The sequence below is a fragment of the Phascolarctos cinereus genome, unplaced genomic scaffold (assembly GCF_003287225.1).
Source record: "Phascolarctos cinereus isolate Bilbo 61053 unplaced genomic scaffold, phaCin_HiC Scaffold_4;HRSCAF=312, whole genome shotgun sequence".
NCBI classification, from domain to species: Eukaryota; Metazoa; Chordata; class Mammalia; order Diprotodontia; family Phascolarctidae; genus Phascolarctos; species Phascolarctos cinereus.
Window position 1 is genome coordinate 138,928,838 of NW_027555847.1, and position 22,402 is coordinate 138,951,239.

General features: G+C 41.2%; 2 protein-coding genes across 5 annotated transcripts in view; one reads left to right on the forward strand and one right to left on the reverse strand.

Annotated features, from left to right (window-relative positions):
* CORO7 (coronin 7) overlaps positions 1-1,778 on the reverse strand; it is a 105,131-nt gene extending 103,353 nt beyond the window's left edge. For 2 of the 3 annotated variants that reach the window (XM_020995490.2, XM_020995489.2), the window contains exon 1: positions 1,597-1,775. In XM_020995490.2, coding sequence (XP_020851149.1) covers positions 1,597-1,656 — 60 coding nt within the window. In that variant the 5' untranslated portion in view covers positions 1,657-1,775. Of the gene's footprint in view, positions 1-1,596 lie in introns of all 3 variants that reach the window. The other variant, XM_020995491.2, reaches the window with a different exon arrangement.
* Positions 1,779-14,291: 12,513 nt separating this feature from the next.
* DNAJA3 (DnaJ heat shock protein family (Hsp40) member A3) overlaps positions 14,292-22,402 on the forward strand; it is a 43,488-nt gene continuing 35,377 nt past the window's right edge. The window contains exons 1-2 of one of the 2 annotated variants that reach the window (XM_020995524.2): positions 14,292-14,534; positions 22,255-22,391. In XM_020995524.2, the coding sequence (XP_020851183.1) occupies positions 14,324-14,534; positions 22,255-22,391 (348 nt within the window). In that variant the 5' untranslated portion in view covers positions 14,292-14,323. The remainder of the gene's footprint in view (positions 14,535-22,254; positions 22,392-22,402) is intronic. The other variant, XM_020995525.2, reaches the window with a different exon arrangement.

Here is a 22,402-nt window from a genome sequence, read left to right on the forward strand (position 1 = left end):
CTATGTGTTTCCATCCATGGCACAAGCACTGTACCTGTACATATTGTCCCTTAGTAAGGACAATGAAACCGGAACATCTTTGTGTATTGGTCATAGCAGAAAGGGAAAAAAAATACTTCCCAAGAGTAACCACATCTCCAGTACAAAATCTATTTAATGTTGCTGAGATGGCAGTTAGAACACCTGAGATCAGCAATTTCTCTCTTCAAACTGACCAAGACTCTACAGACTGCATTAAAAATTTCCTCCCCATTCTCTTCCTAGTGTCAGGAAGAAAAACTTTAGCTATGGAAGAAAGAGACATAGTGGATGGAACCTTTCCAGGGCAGGTTAAGCAGCAAACTACCATCAAGAGAAACCTCTAAGCCAGGGAAGAGGTTACGCAAACACTAAGAGAAGGAGGCAGCGGAAACATGGGGAGCACAACCTCTGGCAGAGGACTTCACTTTTCAACTCAAATGACCCAGATAGAGAGGCATAAATGCTTCCTCAGAAGAGGACCACATTTCAAGATAGCAAACGCCACAAAATCCCTCCAACTCTGATTCTTACTGCACTGGAGCAAAGCTGAATAAGGGGACAGGAGAATATGCAGCTAAGTAAAAAATATACAAAGTTTAAATTGAGGAAGCAAAACCGGAAGATAGTGATGGCTGCAAGGGAAGCTTGAGATCTTCCTTCACCCAACATGGTGGGGGGAAGGGGAGAGAAAGGCGGCAGATGGGCATCCCAAATCCTTCTGTCACCTCTTGAACTTAATGCGGCATGTTCTATTTTTGGTTTTAATTACTCTCAGTTACCAAAGCATTCTATGACAAAAGACCTAGTAGGAATGACAGGTCAGCAGGGCAAAAGTCAAAGCAACACTCTTCTTTCTACCTCAAGCTACAGAGCTGTTTCTTACAGTGTCAGTGGCTGATAAACTAAGGCTAGTCCAGCAGCCTGTAGCCAGCCTTTGGGGTGTATGAAAACTCCCTCTACCCACAGAGCACTTACAAACCACTCCCCACCCCGAAAAAAAAAACACAAAAACACCCTTGTGATGGAGATAGTAAAGTACAGTATTATCCTCACTTTGGAAACAGGAAAACAGAGACTCAGGGAAATACAGGCGCTTGCCTGCTCTGGGTCAGGGCTTGAGCTTGTGACCAGACAGATGGACTCTGCCCGGACGGCAGAGATGAGAGAGGGCCGGGGAGGAAGGAGCCGAGAAGACGGTGCAATGAACGAGGAAGGAGGGAAAGACAACAGGATGGGTCGGGTGCAGGAGAGGGACCTCAGGTGAGTTGGAGCCTTCCATGGATGCAGGAGTGCCCAGCCCCCAGGTGAGGATGCTGGTCCTTCTCCCCTTCTCCAGGGGGCCCCGCGAATCTTCCCTTTCGAGGCGGGGAGCCCCGGCCCCAGCGCGCGAGGGGATGCAGGGGAACTGCTATACTGGGGCGGAGCGGGGTGGGGGGGAACTGGGCGCTGACGGGATGCTCTCCATAAAACGAGGCGACTCCGCATCTCGGCTCCCCTCCACCCTGGCGGCTCCGGGCTGGGCTCCGCACCCGCGGCCGCCCTCCCGCCCTCCTTCTTCCGGAGCGACGGACTCACCTCCCTCCGAGGCGGCCGGGCCTCGGTGTGCCGGAATTTGGACACCTTGAAACGGTTCATAGCGCGGGCGGAGGCTGCGGCGGAGCCGGCTCTCAGGTGCACCTCGAGCGGCGAGGAGGCGGCGGCAGCGGCAACTCGAAAACCAAGGAACCTACCTCCACCCCCACTCAGACCGAGCCGCACGCCGCCCGCGGCCACGCCCTCATCATTCTGTCAGCCAATCCCAGCCTCCTTCGCTTCGCCGGACCACGCCCCAGGAGCCTCTTCTTCTGTACCGGCCTCGGAGGCCTGCCTTCCGACCAATCGTTATCCATCCGCCCCATTAGGCCCCGCCCCCGAGCCCACACTGAGTGGCGGGGCCCCCCCGGGGGCGGCAAGTTGGGGGGAAGGGAATAGGGTCACGTGCGGATGCTGCTCTGGGCCTCCGCCCTCTCAACGGGCACTGAGAGTGGGGCCGCTTGGCAGTTGTTGGGGTGGGGGTAGGGGGGAGCTCTTCTGGAAGACTCGGCCGGGGCGACTTCGCTAGTGGATCTCTCGTAGTGACTTACAACCTCCATTCAGTTAGACGAGCATTAATTGAGCTCAAAGACAAAACAAAACAAAACTACAAAATTTTTTTAACCCATTCCCTGCCCTCAACGGGCTTACACTCTACTGGGTCATACAACTGTAGACAGGTTTATTAACTTAATCCGGGGAGCAACAGAGTGGGGCATAAGACGGACAGCAAGCAGGGTGGCGTGGAAAGGAGTCTGGTATAAGCTGTGTGAGCCTGGGAGGTCACTTAACTTCTCTGTGCTCAGTTTGTTCATCTGTCGAATGGCGGGCTTGGGCTCCGTGGTCCCTAATCCACCTTACTCCTTTAAATCTATATTCTCTGGGGCAGCTAGGTGGTGCGGTGGATAGAGTACGTGCCCTGGAGAGGAGGGGGACCTGAGTTCAAATCTGCTCTCAGACCAGATACTTGACACTTACTAGCTGTGTGACCCTGGGCAAGTCACTTAACCCCAATTGCCTCACTGAAAAAAAAAATCTATACTCTCACCATCAGTAAAGGCCGAATGAGCAGGGCCTTGGAGAAAGGATTCTAAGGGGCAGAGGATGAAGACAGAGAGGAGTCCAAACAACCCTCCACCCCTAAACATTTCACAGAGTCAAGGAGCTTACTACAACTCAGGTTCTCCACTACTTATTGTCGTTGAGAAGTCCAAAGAGATTACTCCATATTCATTGTGCTATGTATTGTAGGCGGTGGGGGAGATACTGAAATAAAGTTAGGGTTCCACGATCTCATGGAGCTTAGTTTTAGCAATGAGATCACACTTTCCCAGCAATTTACAAATTACTAAATACTTCATTCACAACAGTTCTGAAAGGTAGGACGTACAAACATTCTCATTTTTACAGATAAGAAAACTGGGGCAAAGAGATTAAGTTATTTGGACAAGGCAATCCTAATTCTTCTTAAATGATTCTCTATTTCGTTCCCAGATGAGTCTGTTCAACCCAGGCTGATCAATCCCCTCTCTCCTGCCCCAACTGCTTGGCACCCTTCCATCTGAGGGTCTTAATTTATACTCTACTGAGAAAATAGAGACCATTATCTGTGAACTCCTTCTTTCTCTTCAACCAAGGCCTGCCCTGCTACATCCCCCCAACAACCATCCCCACCCATCTTCATCTGCTCCCTATTGGGTCCTTGCTACATGCATATACTTGCCCAATCTTAAAAAAAAAAATTTAAAAAGCACTCCTGCTTTACCAAACCCTACAATCCCCTCAAGTTACTATTCCATATCTCTCCTCCCTTTCTCAGCCAAACTTCTAGAGAAACCTTTCTATGCTCATTACTTCCACTTCCCCACTCACTTACTTTTTAGCCCTTTGAAATCAGGTTTCCAACCTCATCACTCAACTAACACTATTCTCTCTAAAGATACCAATATCTTTAATTGTCAGATCTGATGGCCTTTTCTTAATCTTCATCTGGCTTTCCTGTAATTTAACTCTATTGACCATCCTTTCCTTCTGTAATATATTTCCTTCCCTGTTCCTCAGCCTTTTTTGCTAATTCATCATCCATATAATAATGCCCCTTAACTTTAGTGTACTCCAAGGCTCTTTTCTTGGTAGCCTCATCAAATCCTATGAGTTCAATTATTGCTTCTATACTAGTGATTTTAAACTCTCCCATGAGCTTAAGAAATTGTGGGGTTTTAGCTGCCTAAATTTTTAGCTGGACATTTCAAAGTGGATGTGCCGTTGTCGTTCAGTCATTTCAGTCATCTCAAATTCAGTATGTCCAAACCATAGCTCAGATCTCCCCCGCCCCCAAATCTATACCTCTTCTGAACTTTTCCTTATATTGAGAATAGCACCATTTCTTTGGTCACCCAGGTTTGTAACCTCAACTCTTCACTTTCCGTTACCTCACTTATTCAACCAGTTGCCAAATCTTGTTTCTACTTCCACAACATCTCTTGCAGCTGTCCCCTTCTCTCTGGATAGCTACTACTCCTAGGTCAGGCCCTCATTACCTTTCATCTGAATTAATGCACTGGATTACTTATCAGTCTCCCTACCTTAAGTCTCTTTCCAGTTCAAACCATCTCTGACACAGCTGCTAAAGTGATTTGCCTAAAGTGTAGGTCTGACTGCAATTTCTTGATAGACTCAAGTGCAGGAATTCATAACCTGGAGTCCATGATCCCTTGGTCTGTAGATAAATAAATTACATCTTTATTTTCAGCATCTCTAATGGAAATTTAGCATTCTTTCAGTTATTGAAAAATATTTTGAGAAGGGTTCCATAGGCTTCATCAGACTGTCAAAGGTGTCCATGATACAAAGGAAGTCAAGAATTCCAGCTCTAATGGCTCCCTACTGCCTTTAGGATCTGATATAAACTGTCTGGCTTTTAACACTTTTCATAATCTGGTCCCAGTCTACCTTTCCAACTTTTTTATACATTACTTCCATTTCTGTACTCTTGTGGTCAAATCAGACACTCCTTGCAATTGCTCCTACACAGCACTCCATTTCCTTTCTCTATATGTGGGTACTTGCTGTCCCTCATGCCTAGAATTCACTCCCTCTTTACCTATGCCTTTTTGAATTTCCTTTAAAATTCAGCTCAAGTGCCATCTTATGCATGAATCCTTTTCTGATTCATCCCCTCCCACCAGCTTCTAGTGATGTCCTTACCAAATTCATCCAAACTGCCAATGTTATTGCCTTACATTTATTTAGCATATTTTATATATATGCATGTGTTGTTTCCCCCTGCTAAGATCCCAGAGGGCAAGGATCATTTCATTTTTGTCTTTGTTTTCCCAGCAGCTTAAACGCTTTGTTGATTGATTGTGGTGGAGCTTGGTTTCGAACCCAGATATTTCTAACTCCCAATTCCATGTTATATAGTAAGTATAACAAGATATCATAAGTTCATAAGATGAACATAAAGGGCTGTGGGATTAGATGTGAGTGAAATCCCTTTCAATTGAGGAGATGAAAGAAGTAGCATTTGAATTGGGTCACCATTGACATTGGGCCTTATTGGGAAATCAGTGACAAATCACAGGTATAGAAAAAGTTTGTGACCTGTGATCTCATACATAAAGTCCAAAATAGCTGGAGTCTAGAATCCTATGAATTATGTCCTACCCTAAACTAGCCTTCCAAAAAGGACTTTCTCATGTTGCAGAACCCTCTTGGACTGTGCTTTGGAAACTGTCTTAGTGCCAGAAGGAAACACAGACAAGCAGGAAGCTTTGAAAGTTAAAATTTATTACATACTTAAGTGGAAAAGCAAGCTGTACATAATGGAGACTCGTGGCTTCATGTAATCAAACAAAACAGTGTGTTCTTGATTCCATGGCACTTGTTTTTTGCTTGGGAATGTTGGAACATGTGTTCCAGTGAAACCAAGAAGAGGCCAGGCAAGAAACAGGACTTAGGGAATGCATAGTGAGGGATGTGAAAATTTCCTAAGGTGTTATTGCTCATTTCAACTTCAGTTCAAATATTTTTCAATCTAAGAAGCAGCTAGTTAATCAAAAAGCCTAACAGGCATTTCAAACTAATAGCCATGTGCCTGCTAGAGCTCAAGGTGGGGTCTAGATAAATCTGGGGTAGCTAGGTGGCATAGTGTTGGATTTGAAATCACTAACATCTGATTCTGAAACCTGCCTCAAACACTAACTTTCTGACATCACCGGGGACATCACTTAACCTTATCTGTAAAATGGGGATAACAATAGCACCTACCTCAGAGGAGTATTACAAGAATCAAATGAGATAACATGTACACATATAGCTTGTTGCAAACCTTGAAGTGCTAATTCATAAAGAAAACCTGGAAGTTCTGTCAAACTCCGCATTCTGGAGAGCTTAGTATATTCCATTTAACTGAAGTGAGAGATCTACAGGTAAATTAAGGTACTGAAGAAATACATCCTGACTTTTTAAGTAATGGGCCCAAGGAAAATACACTTCCATCACCTTTTACTTTCCTTTATTCATCAAACATTTATTAAATGCTTATTTTTGAAGACTGAAGAACATTAGGCTAGGTGCTGGGGGAGATATAAAGACAAATCAGATACAGTCCCTCCCCTCAGGAAGCTTTCAGTTTAGTAAGGGCTATAAGACATGAATGCTAAGTTAGTCTGGGTCTGAATCTCAAGGACCAAAAACACATTTCTATTCTATTTCTAAATTTTAGGTTTATTGATGATGTTTAAACCATTGGTGGTATGCACATACCTACGAATGAAATGTTTTAAAATAACATTTTACAATGGGGAAAATGAGGGGTTGATTATTGTATATCAGTTTACAAATACGGAAATCTTTCATTATCCTCTAACTGCACAATAATGTGTCTTGCAATAATATTCATTGGCAAGAAAGTCTTCCCTTCACTAAATTTCATTTTTTTCATCCTTATATTTGCATAATGCTTTATAATTTTCAAAGTACTTTTATATACAGTGTCTCATGTCAGTCTTAGAACAACCCAGCAGCTTTGGCCCCAAGATATTAACAGGTGTGCCCAGTGGCAGAACCTGATCTAAAATTAGGACTTTTAAGTTCAGAGCACTAGCTAATCTACCATGATCCTCAGTCCTATTCCAACTTTGAGCAAATTGCTTAGCTGCAGACCAGAAGCCTTGGTTTCTATCAACTCATGAAGTTTCTTAAATGGCTATTCAGGAAACTGTCAGAACTTGGCTTACAACAGGAAAATAACCAAGATAATGGGGTTATATATTTGATGGTTTCATCATTGCCCCAGCCACACCTCGAATGACTGTTCCTTAGAGAGCTCTTTGCAAAGTGGCAATATCCAGGAACATATACACCATAGACCTTTTAGAGTTTTGCCAGAAGTGGGCTAGGTTGAGGAAAGATGGGAAAGACCTAAGAAAGAGGGTAGAAGAGAGGTGGTCAGAAGACACAATTTGAGAAATCCTCAACCAAATATCACTACTTTTTAAGTGAATTTCTCAAAGACCTTGGATTGAGAACTCTCCTGCCCTCCCTGTACCATTGTTGAACTAAATTAATCTCTCCAACAGAGCTAAAAAGATGGGGACCAGATACATTTTTCATCTATGCTGGAAGAAGTAGCAGTCACACAGACCCAAAATTGTGCAATTAACTCAATCTGTAATTGGTGAGTTTCCAGCAGTACCATCATTTGTAACAAATAGCAGGCTGTCCTTTCTTTTCCTCTTGGTGTGCTGAGTCCTTCTTCCAGACACCTGTGCATTTTGCTCCTACCCTTGGGCCAATCCACATTTAGATACTCTACAAGACCATACACACATCTCCAGGTCAGGGATGTAAAGATCAGATTTGATAATATAAATAGGTTCTTATTATGCTTAAGAAGTGACAAATATGATAAATACAGAGAAGCATGGAAAGATTTACATGTTCCAACACAGAATGAACCAAGAAAACAACATAAGACTATAATTAGAACTATATAAATGGAAAGAACAAAAAAAAAATCAAAAGTGAATACTGCAAAATTACAAATAAAAGACATGGCCCTAAGGAAAAGAAATGAGAAGGCACCCTCAACCCATTCCTTTGTAGAGTTGGAGGTCCACAAGTATAGTTAACTGCATATATTTTCATTATTTTTCTATATATTAATTTTGCTGATTTTTGTTTTTCTTTAAAAAATATTATTTATTATATGGGATGGTTGTCTGGAAGAGGGTAGAGGGGCAGATCCTGGGAGAAATTCTGGTGACATAGAAAACCAAAATATGTCAATACAAATTTATTTTTTAAAATTGTGATAATATATGTGAAGTGCTTTATTAGCTATTATAATTAGCTGTCCAAAAGTGGACAGGCTGCCTTGGAATTGAGTTCCCCTTTGAAGTAAATGCTGGATGACCATTTGTCAGGTATATTGTAGAGAGGATTCTTTTTTTTAAAAAAAATTTATTATTTTGATTTATCATCAATCACTTCCATAAGCTTTTGAGTTTTAAATTTTTCTCCCCTTCCCTCCCCACCACCCTCCCCAAGACGGAGCACGATCTGATATAGGCTATACATATACATTCCTATTAAACATATTTTGCATTAGTGATGTTGTAAGGAAGAATTAGAACCAATAGGAGGAACCACCACAAAGAGGAAACAAAACAAAACCACAGAAAAAAAATAGCAAATAGTATGCTTCAATCTGCATTCAAACTCCATAGTTCTTTCTTTGGATATGGATAGCATTTTCCACTAAGAGACCTTTAGAGATGTCTTAGATTCTTGCATTGCTGAGAAGGGCTAAGTTAGTCCTCACACAATGTGGCTGTTACTGTGTATAACATTCTCCTGGTTCTGCTCACTTCACTTGGCATCAGTCCTTACAAGTCTTTCCAGGTTTTTCTGAAGTCCACCTGATTATCATTTTTTATAGCACAATAGTATTCCATTACATTCACATACCACAACTTGTTCAGCCATTCTCCAATTTATGGGCATTTCCTCAAGTTCTAATTCTTTGCCACTACAAAAAGAGCTGCTATAAATATTTTTGTACATGTGAGTCATTTTCCCACTTTTATGATCTCTTTGGGATATAGCCCTAGAAGTGCTATTGCTGGGTCAAAGGGTATGCACATTTTTATAGCCCTTTGGGCATAATTCCAAATTGCTCTCTAAAATGGTTGGATCATTTCACAACTCCACCAACAATGCATTAGTGTTCTGATTTTCCCACATCTTCTCCAACATTTATCATTTTCCTGTTTTGTCATGTTGGACAATCTGACGGGTGTGATGTGGTACCTCAGAGTTGTTTTGATTTGCATTTCTGTAATCATTAGTGATTTAGAGCATTTTTTCATATAACTATAGATGACTTTAATTTCTTCATCTGAGAATTGCTGGTTCATATCCTTTGATCATTTATCAATTGGGGAATGACTTGTATTCTTATAAATTTGACCTAGTTTTCTATATATTTTAGAAATGAGGCCCTTATCAGAGACACTGGTTGTAAAATTCTTTCCCAGTTTTCTGCTTCCCTCCTAATCTTGGTTGCATTGGCTTTGTTTGTGCAAAAACTTTTCAATTTAATGTAATCAAAATTATCCATTTTGCATTTGTAGAGAGGATTCTTATTTAGATTTGGGCTGGACTTGTTGGCCTTTGAGGTCCCTTGCAACTCTGACATCACGTGATTTAGTTTGCTGGACGGTGTTTATTTGGGAGTAAGGCTAGTGTTCTTCCACAAGTCAGTCTGAGTTTTTAAAAATTATTTTTATTGAGCTCTTTATAAATTACATTAATTTCCAATTACACCCTCCTCTACCCCTATCCAACAAGCCATTTCTTGTAACAAAGAATAAGAAAAATTTAAAAAAAAAGTAGTTCAGCAAAACTATCTAACATAACAACCCTACCTGACAGTATATGCAATAGTTCACATCCATAGTCAATAAAGGGAGGGAAATACATTTTCTTTGCTCTTTCTCTGGAGTCAAGCATGTCATTAATGACACAATATTGAGTTTCCTTTTTTTGTCCTTTCCATTTACATTTTTGTAGATATTTTTTCATATACAATTTTCATGTTTCCAGGCATTTTTCATGCTCATTTTTTCTTATTTTTTTTCTTACTCATGTACCCAAAGCTCTTCAGCCAATTCCCACTTACTTTGTTTCTAGTTCTTTACATCTGACAATGACTGTTTTGTCATCTATTGGACCTTCCTGTCTTTGACCTCCTTGAGGTATACGCTTAATAATGATATTTCGGGACTGAAAGGTGGGGACATCTTGACTGCTTTTTTAACATAATTCCAAATTACTTTCCAAAATGGTTAGACCAACTCCACAATGTACAGCTAAATCCTGACGAGTTCAAATGATGAATCCTATAAAGTGGTTGAATATATTTAAATTTATACTATTCAAAGTCAAAATTATGTATAATATGTTCACTGGTTCCAGCCCAATTGAAATGTTAGAATCTGAATAATCCAACTACTTTACAATATCCATTCATTATTCATATTAATAGGGACCTAGCTGAATTTTATATATACCTTATCATATCCTGTTCAATGATGGCTATTTCCATCGTTTGTCATCTTTGCTAATTCAGCTAGAATTCTGTAGAATTTAATATAGTGCACCATGCCCACTTAAAGATCCAGAGAGGAGGTTACAAGGAAGAAGTCTCCCATCAAAACCCATCCCTCTAACAGCTTTGGACTGGGGCTTGTTGTGCCAATGGCAGAGAATGAGAGGCTGGCATTGGGACGGGCCAATGTCTCTGGATTCCATTGGGTTTGGGAAAGAGGCTAGGGAGGATGGAGTTTAGGCAGACAGAATCTTGGAGATAGGAGGCTGTGCTGAGATTCACTGCAAAACAGAAAGCAGGTCAGAGAGCCAAAAGAAGAAACCAAAATAGATTCAAATGAAGAGCAGTGTCTGGTTCACCCTCTGTCTTTCTGCAAGGTCGGATGGTGCTCCCCACCTCCCACTTACACATATGTGCATACACATTTATAATACACATGTGCATGGCTTGTATAAATTTGTCAGGCTTGGAACAGTAGCTTCTGAGGGTCCTCAGAGATGGAGTTTGCACAGGTCCAGGAAAGTTGAGTCAGGAGAGAACCATACTGTGTATAAACACACAGACACATACAGAGATGAGCTTTTGACCTGTCAGCTTTCCCCTATCAGAATGCAGGTCTTTTGATATCAGAGCAGGTATATCATATTTGAGGATCAGTAAAAGGAGTTGTGTCTATCCCACAGGAAGCCCAGACATTTTCCATAGGGACCTATCTTCACATTCATTCCTATGGGTCTGACTGGACAAAACCAGTCAGACCCAAAGACAATTGAAAAGTGGTACTTAATATATTCTGATTATGGGAGAAAGGATGTGGGCAGTATGGTACAATACAAAAAAGTATAGGAGCTGGAGTCAGAGAACCTGGGTGAGAGGGTGGAGGTCAAAGGTGGCTTTGCAAAGGATGTAGCTAGCACCTAAGCTGTCTTGGAGAGAGACAGATTCTGAGAGGTAGAGATAAGAAGGGACATTCCTGGTAAGTGGGGCAGCTTGTGCAAATATGTGGAGGCCGGAGATGAAAATGTCAGGTTCAGAGAATAGCAAACAACCAAATAATGCAGTTTGGCTAGAACATAGTGTGTTTGAAGGGGAATAATGTGAAATAAGACAGAAAGGTAGATTGGAGCCAGACTGTGAAAGACCTAACTCCAGGCAGTTACATTTTATCCTTGTCAGTAAGATGTTGGGGAGTGATATGATCAGACTTGTGTCTTAGGATAATAAATTTGGTAGCTATGTGGTGGATAAATTGGAGAGAAGGGAAACTGGAAGAAAAAAGATAAATTAGGAGGTACACATGAAAAGGCTCATCAAATGTATGTGGAAAGAAGAGGGCAGATGTGAGAGAGGTTGTAAAGGTAGGTGTTGGGGGTGAGGGAGAATCAAGGATAACTAAATTTACCAACAGGTGGTTGGGAAGATGGTTGTGCCTTTGACAGAAGTGTCCACTTATAGGTGAGGACCTAGACCCTGGAGATGAAATGACTAGCTCAAAGCTAAGACTTTAGCAGAGTCAGGATTTGAAGGAGATTTCCTGAGTCCAAAATCAGTGTTCTCTGCACTACAACATGCAGTTTGAAGGAATATTAGGAATTCAGAAGGTAGAGATAAAAAGTAAAGAATTTCAGGTTTAGGAAATTATATGAGGAACACAGACACAGAGGCGGTGAAACAGAAGATGGTTATGGGGGAATATGTGGTACAAGTATGGCTTAAGCCAAACATACATATGTGAGGAGTAGTGGGAGATATAAAGTTTAAAAAGTAGGGTAGAAGGAGAATGTGGAGAGTCTTGAATGCCAGGCCAAGGAGTTTGTCAAGAGACAATAGGGAGCTGATGGAGGGTTTTTTAGAGACATAGACCTATGTAAAAGGAAGATTATTATGGACAGATGAATGGGATAGATGGAGGGGGGGGAATCAAATTGATATGATGGAAAGAGCTTTGGATCTGGAATCAGTAGACCAGGACCCACATTTTGCCTTTGCCATTTACCTGCTTTATGACCTTGTGCAAGTCATTTAGCCTCTCTGGGCCTCAGCTTGGATTAGATGACCTTTAAGATACCTTCTGCTTCTGTGATTTATAGCAGACTGGAGAAGAGAAGACCGGTTAGGAGCTCCTGCAACTACAGTAAAGGACAGCAGAAAAATGACATTAGAAAAGTGGTAACAAATGGAAAAATACAAGACATATATCCTTGACTAGAGTGAAGAGGACTACAGTATAATGTCAACTACAGTTATTCCCTGTGAATTTGGGCCCAGTTTGCATTTTATCATTATTGAAAATATTAGTAGGCACTGAAATATGAGGCAGTCCCATAACATATGAATTATGGTTTACACTGGTCTATGTAACATTTTACTTGATTTCTGTATATACTTTTTAGTATGACACTGAGGACCTTTCCCAACTTGCTTCACTCTACTTTTCTAGCTTTAAGAACTTTATAGACTCTAAGCTATCATCAGTATCAAATGATACATTTTCTTGTTCTCTCTCACCTTCCATGGATTTAAACATGCTATCTCCCATGCTTAGGCTCCCTCATTTCATCATGTCTGACCATCTGACGTCCAACAAGATCTTCAGTTTCTTTTATGACACTTTTCTTAATTCCCCTAGCTAGAAGAGATTCCCTTCTGAGTCCATTTGCTAGTGTTCAAACTCCTTCTTAAATTATTTCGGGTATATGTTGTTTTCCCTAAAAGAATGTAAGCTCCTGGAGGGCAAGGGGACAATCACTTTTGTTTCTATATCCCAGTGCTTAGTAAATGTGGTAAGTAGCTAACCCCATTAACTGAATTTTTTAGCCCATTGTTTATCTCTTATGGACTTTTAATCTGTACCAAAACCTTAGTTTTTAAGTATCTCTATTGTGTTCCCAAAACCTAAGCATCCTTTGATGAACAGTTAAGACACACGACATTTCTGGGCAGCTGGGTGATGCAGTGGACAGACATGAGTTGAAATTTGACTTCAGACACTTGATACTAACTAGCTGTGTGACCCTGGGCAAGTCAGTTAACTCTGACTGCCTCAGCAAAAAAAAAAAAAAGATATACGACATTTGCTGAATTATCTGTGGATTAATAAGCAACCAAGCAGTAGAGGTAAGGTTTCTCCAGAACAAGGGTGAGGAAACCTGCAGCCTGGAGGCCACAAGTGGCCCTCTAGGTCCTCAACCAGGGCCTTTTGACTGAGTTTTACAGAACAAATCCTTTTATTAAGGGGATTTGTTCTGTGAAGTTTGGATTCTGTCAAAAGGCCCCACCCAAGGACCTAGAAGGCCACATGTGGCCTCGAGGCCCCAGGTTCCACCCTGCCCCAGAATAACCTCTCACATGTATAGAATTTTGCTATTTACAGATTGTTTCTATCACCAGGGCTGTGTGACATCGGTAGTTTCATGTGGAAAGACGCTCAAGAGGAGAGGAGACTTGCCCAAGACCACAGGGCGTAGCCCAAGAGGCGCTCCGGGCCTCGAGTTCAGGCCTCGTCTTTTCAATTCAGGAGCCCTATGTCCCCAAACCCACTGACGGGACACGAACGCTGGAGCCCAGGAGGTCTGCCAGGCGATGCTGGCGACTCAAGTCTGCTTGTGGAACTGAGTGCAGCAGCGGGGTACGTGGGGCTTGCCGGCCTGGGAGGCAGCTCCTGAAAACCCCGGAGCACGAGAACCGCGTGTAAGAGCCAAGATCATGACAGTCTCTCAGGGTCACACTGAGGGATACGGTGCATTGCACTCTGGGATCCGTTCTGCGAGTTCGCCGTAAGGCACGCTGGGAGGTGTAGTTCCACCGCTAGTAGCGCTGCAGTCAACTTCATTTTGACACAGGTTACGTGTAGTCCTCGCCTTTCTACTACAAAGTCCCTCATCATGGACATCTTACAGCTTACCAAGCAACTCCATGTCTCAGTCTTGACCACTCCATTAGGGAATGAGCTGTGGGTGCGCAATTGAAACTGTTCCTAAATGCGCGCTCTAGTATTTCTCGCGTGAAAGCGGTTGCATTCCTGGAATTGCGCGTGCGCATGCGCACACCCCTCCCCCTTTTCCCGGCGAGTCGTTCTAAGGCCGGCTCGCGCAGGCGCTGTGTCCCCAAGGCAAGATGGCGGCGAGGTGCTCCTCACGCTGGTTGTCGCTGGCTGTGGGGAACCCCCGGCTGCCGGCTGCTGCGGGGAAGGGGGCTCGGGCACCCTGGGAGGGCACCGTAGTGGTTTCTCTAGGCCGTAGGCTAAGCCATGCAGCCATCTCGCCTCGTTTGGGAGTCTGCGCCCCAGGGAGACTCCTGACATTGAGACCCAGCGTCAGCCTCTCAGGTGAGGGGAGGCTTCGGCGCTCGGGTCTGGAAGGCGAGGGAGCGACCGAGGGCGAAGTCGCCTTCCCCGATCGGGATAGGCCGGGGAGGTGGGACGGGGGCCATGCCCGGGGGAGCCGGCTGGGGGAGGGGAAGCGCGGCCCAGACCCGCCTGAATGAGCCAGGGAGGCGGTGCCGACCGTCAGCATGTGACAGAGATCCCGGAGCAGTCAGAGCGGCCTGGGTGCGCCGCAGGCCCTCTGGGCCCTCCTCTGGAGCTGGTGACCTTCTCCTCGGGGGTCGCGCTGGCGTCTTCCCCGGGGACTGGCAGCTTGGAGCTGGAGGAGGCAAACAGGAGTCTGGTCAAAAACGGCCGACCCAGGCGCCGCTTCCTCCAGGAAGCAGTTCCTGATGATAACGGGATAATTTGAGTAGATCAAATGAGATGAGTGTGAAGCTCATTACGAGCCTTAACACGCTATATAAATGTGGATTGTTGTTATTATGACGTTAGCCCAAGCCCTGTATCTGCGCCTACCTTGTGTACTTAGAGTGTTTTGTGCCAGTGCTATCTGGATCATAGATCGAGAGCTGGAAGGGATCTTAGTCTAACCCCTATTTTATAGATAAAGAACTGATTCCCAGAGAAGTTAAGTACTGTACCCAAAGACACATAGGTGTAGCAAGTGGGAGAGGCAGGATTTGAACTTGGAGTCCTTTGACTACAGTAAGTTAACCAACATTTAAGTGATTACTTTGTACCAAGCACTGTGCTAAGAGCTGGGGATGCAAAAAAAGAGGCACAAAACCAGATCCTGTCTTCAGGGAGCTCACAGTCTCATGGTATTAATTGAGTCTCTTCCACTGTGATCTTGTGATCCATGTCTTCCATCAGGCTATGAGGTCCACAGGAGTGGGAACTGGTTTTTCACTATGCTTGTTTCTACTTCTGGCCTCTAGCATAATGTTCTTCATGAGGTAGACAATTAATGTTTCCTAAATCAGCTCAGTGTGTGTATATATCCACACATATGGAACACTCATGTGCATAATGGTGTTCTTTTTGCTGTTCAGTACTAGATGGTTCAGTGCTGTAAGACTGTAAAAGATGCTTGATTTCTGCTGTCATGAGCATACCTTATGTTTGTATTTATATGGTGATTCCCAATTTATTTATTTATTTATTCATTCATTTATTTATTTATTTGCTTATTTATTTATTTAGCTGGGCAATGGAGTTAAGTGACTTGCCCAGGGTCACACAGCTAGTAAGTGTCAAGTGTTTGATCTGAGGCTGGATTTGAACTCAGGTACTCCTGACTTCAGGGCCGGTGCTCTATCCACTGCGCCTCCTAGCTGCCCCCAGTGATTCCCAATTTATAAGGCTGCTTTTTATAAGATGCTTCTCTTGGAACAACTTTGTTAAGTGTAATTATCCCTGTTTCATAGGTGGGAAAAATGAAATAATGTATATAAAAGTGCCTTGTAACTTTTTTGCACTTCATAGCTTTTAGTTATTGCCCATAGTCACAAGGCTAGTAAGTGGCAGTGTCACTCTTAACTCTCAGGCTGACTATACATAAAGCATTCTGCTCTGTACTAGGTATACTAAGGTGAGGCAACAGAACTCTTGGCTGTTAGCAAATTCACAGACTAATGGGGTCTGGAATCTGGAAAAAAAGTTCAAATCCAGCCTCAGACTAGCTGTGCTGCATTGGGCAAATCACTTCACCTGTTTGCCTCAGTTTCCTCAACTGTAAAATAAGATATTCGTAAAGTACTTAACATAGTGTCTGGCACAAAGTAAGCACTACAGAAATCTAGCTATTTTATTATTGTTATTTGTGTCATTATGCTAAGTACTTTACGAATATCTTATTTTACAGTTGAGGAAACTGAGGCAAACAGGTGAAGTGATTTGCCCAATGCAGCACAGCTAGTCTGAGGCTGGATTTGAACTTTTTTTCCAGATTCCAGACCCAGCTATGAGCCAAGAGGCTTGAGGTGTTGCTCTCATGGGGAAAAATGTATTGCTTTGGGGATTATGGGAGGCTTTGTGAAGGAGGCCTCTCTGCATCTCTTCAGGGACCTGTCAAGATTTTTGGCAAGTGGAAATGTAGAGGGAGTCCATTTAAACTATGGACAATAGCAAGTACAAATGCAAGAAAAGGATGGAATAATGACCTTAAAAGTGTAAAGATAACCTTAAAGGCCAGGCTTAAGCAAGACATGTCCTCATAAAATAGTCACACACTGATATCCCATTGTACAGTACCTTATGTTTATAGTGTGTGCTCAATAAATGACTTATACTTAATGACTTTTTGAGACCCATATTCTTCTTTTCTGAAGTTAGTCACGTCATTTGGATATGAGTCCAGAAGAGTTGACAAATGATAATTTTTTTTAGTATTAACTGTGTTTGTTTCCTAGTAGTGAGCTCTGGGATATGGAAGTTGTATATAGAACGTGAATAAATGGTGTTATGGCAATATTGTGCCCACAATATAACCGATGCAAAGTTGGAAAGGACCTTAGAGGTCTTCTGGTGCCTTATTTTGTAGATGAGCAATCTAAGAACTACAAAGGTTAGGTGAGTTAGGATCATATCTTTAGAGTTGGAAGGGACCTCAAAGGCCTTCTAGTTCAGCTTTGTCATTTCAGAGATAAGGAAGACTGATGCTCAGAGAATGTAAATAACTTTTTCAAAGTCACACAGACTTGGGTGGAATTTGAACTCAGGTCCTCTGACTACTAATCCAGATCTCTGTTTCATCATTCTGCCTCCCTTAAACAATCCTAATTATATTAAAAGATGTTGAGTTACTTAGAGGCAACATGGTATAGTGGGAAAAATTGGCCTCCAAAACAGAAAGACTTAGGTTCAAGTCCCACCTCTGGCACATACTGGTAGTGATGATCTTGGACAAGGCACTTGATCTCTCAATGCCCTTGATAACTCTAAGACAATAAATTGCAGAAGAGATGCCAACTTGGATTGGTAGAGGGATTGGGAATTTCTACCAATGAAATATAAAATCCATACTTTCCACTGTTCCTCTCATTCTTATACAGCTTGTATTTGGGGACAGACCCAATAAAGTACCATACATGAAATTGAATATCAATAAGAGACTGAGTTACAAAAGATACAGTTTTACAATGTGATGTTTCAAATGTATACCATTTATTAAAAGTACTATATAAAACTTAGCCAGTTCTTCTGAGGGTTCCTCTTCTCTATTTGTTTTCCTGATCTCCCTGCTAAACCTCTCTCCCAGTCATTCAGTGATGATATATGTAGCACTAAGGCTGACCTTCCTTAAGCTTCTACTTTTGGTTTCCATCAGATTCAATTCTTTCTTAGGGCTAACAATTTCTTCCACTTTCACATAGCTATGAAAGATGTTATCCAGTTTTTTATTCTTAAAAGAACATTGGGAAGTTTGTGTGCTTACCAGTAAAAACAAAAATGGTCATTTTTCAGGCATTATTTAACATTTAATATTAATATAAAACATGGCTTTTTCAAAATTATAAAAAGTGATTCAGAAAACAAAATACACTTTAAAGGCTGTCCTCTATTGAGATTCCTAATTAATACAACAGAAATTACTTGTGTCCTGTGATGATCAAGTGAAGCATAAATTGGGTAGCGAGGTTTGTTTGACAAAACTATTTGCTTCTGTCCAGAACAGCATCCCATGCAGAGTCCAGATGGAAGCAGTGTTCCTCCCTAGGTAGTGAAGTTCTCTAGATGTGCCTGGGTCAAGGGTTCTTAACCCTTTTCTGTGTCACAGACTCCTTTGACTGTCCTGTGAATCCTGTGGACCTTTTCTCAGAATAATGTTTTGTTGCCTACATTCATAATTGAAAGAAATTGTAAATTTCAGTTGGAGGTTAGTGAAAATGAAAATGCATTTTTTTCCTATACAAGTTAAAGGATCCCCTGAATTCTGTTCCTGGCTCTCCAAAGGAGTATATGGACCCTGGGTTAATCCCCAGTCTAGTTGGATTTGATGTTGTACTTATTTCATCAAGTCTCAAAATACCATAGAACTTTTTCAATGAAACCTCCAACCACATTCCACTCAGTAAAAAGCACTAAGTAGATGAATAGTGCCTGCTGGTTGACTATGATAGAATGATCATTATTTTGTCTAAGAAGTGACATAAATGCTCTCCAGGAGATGTTTGAGAAAAGAAAGTGATCTGGTCTTGTAGAAAAAGATAGTGAATGGATGGCTCAGGTGTTGTCCTGATACCTTTGTCAAGTTAAGATGTAGAGAAGAGGTTCCCAGGAATTGGGTGGATCTCTTATGGAGGATTAATGGACAAAAATTGCACAAGAGTTGAAAGCAGATGGGTTGTGATTTGCACTGTTGCAAGATAAACATTGAAGAAGTCACAGTTTCACTAAAGTGTTGTAGTGTGTTTTTTTTAGGCCAAGTTCATGCGCATTTTTTGGTACAGCTTTCTAATATAGAGACAAAATGGTTCGTGAGTCTCATGGTAGACTATTTTTTAGGAATCTGGGTGAATTAATCTTGTGAATTAATCAGGGGTCAGCAGATTAAGTAAGTCCTGAAAGCCAAATTCAGCCTGCTGTCTATTTTTATACAGCCTGAGAGAGCTAAGAATGATTTTTACATTTTTAAATACAGTAACCATTCTTAGCTCCCACATGGCGGGCCATAATTTGCTGACCTAAGCGGCCCCAGTGTTTTCAAGTCAGGTTGTTTATGGTCCAAGTGGAAGCTGTTAGAAATCACAACTAAAGCCAGTGACATAATTATATAATTTTTAAAGGAGGATAAGTAAAAATTTAAAACCAGCTCTTCCCACTTGCATGTGGATAAAACACTTCCCTCTGTTCAATTCACCAGTTATTTCCTGCCCTTGAGAATCTTTCCTTTACTGGTTTACTTTGGAGATACAACCTGTAAACAGAAAAGTAAGTACCAGATTTCTTGAGGAGGGAGGTGTATTCATAAGAACTTGAGCAGAATCTGAAGGAAGATAAAGAGTCACAGTGTTGGAAGTGAGGAGATAGTGCATGCCAGTCATGAGATACAATCCATGTGAGGAAGGCATGGAATAAGGTGATGGAATACTGAGTTCAGGAAATGGCTAGAAGTACAATTTGGCTATAATGTAGAGTAAAGGAAAGGGAGAAATGTGAAATAAGTCTAGAAAAATAGTTTGGAGCCAGAGCATGGAAGATTTTAAATGCCAGGCTGAGTGAGTGAGTTTTTATTTTGTTTTGAGGATATAAGGAACCACAGAATTTTAGAGTAGGGAAGTGACATAAGTAGAACATTGCTTTAAGAAAATTATTTTGGCAGCTGTATGAAAGAAGCTTTATTTTAAGTTCCCAATATGTAGGGATCATAATTTTGATTTGTATGTACTTAGGAATATTATTTGATTGAACCAGACTATCTTTCATTGCAATTCTAGACCAAGAGCAGAAGAGATGTACTGTATAACTTTATGGCCCAAAGTATTTATTACCAACAAGGATTTATATCCCCAGTGCTGAAAAGAGTGCAATTGCCTGGTAGTGTATTAGCCACATTCTTCCTTGGAACTGGCCCATCTAGCTTGTACTGTTTTTTGTTGTTGGTTCTAAATTTTCATAATTATACTTAGGGGGAAAAACAGTTGTTTATTAAGTAAGCTTGACTTTCTAATTATTGTCAAGCATAGAAGTCTGATTTCCATTTATTAGAAGGGTACAAACCTTAGATTAGAAAAACTTTTATTTGGACGATGAGGGGGTGGGGATGAGAACTATCTAATTTAAATTAAGTACAATTTCCTTTGTGCCACTACTGATCAGATTTCTAAAGTTACTGTTGCCAAAGCCACTTGCTGTCCTCAGCCTTTTAGGTTTAATAAGGGGAGCTGGGTTTGGAAAAGAAGGCAATAGAAAGAAACTAGGAAGTTTCATATCCATACCAGCGTATTCTAGAGTCAGAATTAGACTTTTGTTCTATCAAATGGAAATTCTCATTACTACCACATGACCTACTTTTTTTGATGTAAAAAAGTACAAGCAAAAGAAAAGAAATACTGATTCCAAAAGGATGAACTTTACATCATATTTCTTTTACGTTCATTCTGATGTTTTCAATTGAAATTCCCCATCTTTTATCTGATTTCCTCTTCTCTTCAGCCTCCTCAGTAACCAATCATTTATTTTGATGAGAGTCATCTTGCTATTATTAGGCTTTTCTCTTTTGTTAAATGTTCCCATTACATTTCCTTTACTTCATCTCAAGATTCTTTGACTTTATTATCTGTCACCCAGTCAAAGTTGGAAGTTATAGTACAAGGTCAGAGATCCCAGTCAACAAAATAATCTGGTTTTGCTATAGGTTGTTTAATCTATTCTGTGCTTTCTATTTTCTTACTAAGTAGACTAGTTGATTTTGTTTGCCTTTCCCCTCAGAACTATCTGATGCAATAGTCATGAAAGAAAATCTGGAAATTTAGTCACCTCTGTTGTGTGTGCATTGATATCTTTTCATTTTTTCACTTTTGGGAAAAGCAGAGACTAAAACATTGTTGTGGATGATGCTGGGGGACTTATATCTTTAGACCTCTTAGCAGCTACTCTGGGACACAGGTTACCACGTAAACTAATGTAATCAAACAGTATTTCCATTTTAACGTTATTGTTTTATAAAGTATTGCAGTTGCCTGGAATGTACATTTTGAATGAAAGACATTTTTGAAAATATTGAGACACTTTCACAAAGATTTGGCTCAACATAATGCCTTTGTGCAATCCCTCAAGTTCACTGGATTCTAAAGATATGATCTTTTTCAGTAATGAATTCTGGCAGCAACTTGACTCAGTTGTTTGCATTCATGTCATAGTCTGATATTCAGAGCCACAACATGGAAGATTTTAAATGTAAGGCTGACTGAGGAGTTTGTCTTTTATCTTAGAGATATAGGGAGCCACAAAATTTTAGAGTAGGGAAGTGATGTAAGTAGAGTTTTGCCTTAGGAAATTATTTTGGGTAGCTGTATGGAAGAAGCTTTATTATTGTAATAACATATATGAAATGGAGAATGATTTGAAGAAAATTGGATTATTAGGTATTTTAAACCATCTTTTTTCTTCTTTTCTTAGTCCTGAGAAAGGGCTTATATTTGTGGACATAGAATGTGTGTGTGTGTGTGTGTGTGTGTATACACATATTGTTCAGTTGTATCCAACTCTTTGTGATGCTATTTGGGGTTTTCTTGGCAAAGATACTGGAATGGTTTGCTATTTCCTTCTCCAGTTCATTTTATACAGATGAGGAAACTGCCCCAAACAGGTTTAAGTGACTTGCCCAGGGTCACACAGCTAGTGAGTGTGTGAGGCGGATTTGAACTGGTGTTCTATCCACTGTGCCACCTGGCTGCTGATATATACATATGGGTGTGTGTGTGTGTGTGTGTATACAACCATACATAATACTCTCATTGAGAAGAAGTAGAACTTAGGGGGAAAAGGTTATCATTCTCCCATATTTACATGTTTTATCCTTTCCTTCCTTCTCTTGGTCATATGTGGCAAAAGATTTGTATTAGTACACATTTTTATAGAAATGCTGTTACATGAAAAGGGAAATTAAATTTTCTCTCTGACATGACCTAGGTATGAATAGGTCTCTTGCATAGTTCATCCAAAACTTGGTTGCTTACCTTCATGTCATATTCTGATGTTATTTTTTTTCTTTTAGGAATAAAATTTTACCCTTTAATTTGTACTGCTTCATTTCACATGAGTTCCCCTTCCTCAGCCAAAGATGATTATTACCAGATCTTAGGAGTACCCCGAACTGCCAGCCAGAAAGAGATCAAGAAAGCCTATTACCAGGTCTGTATGGC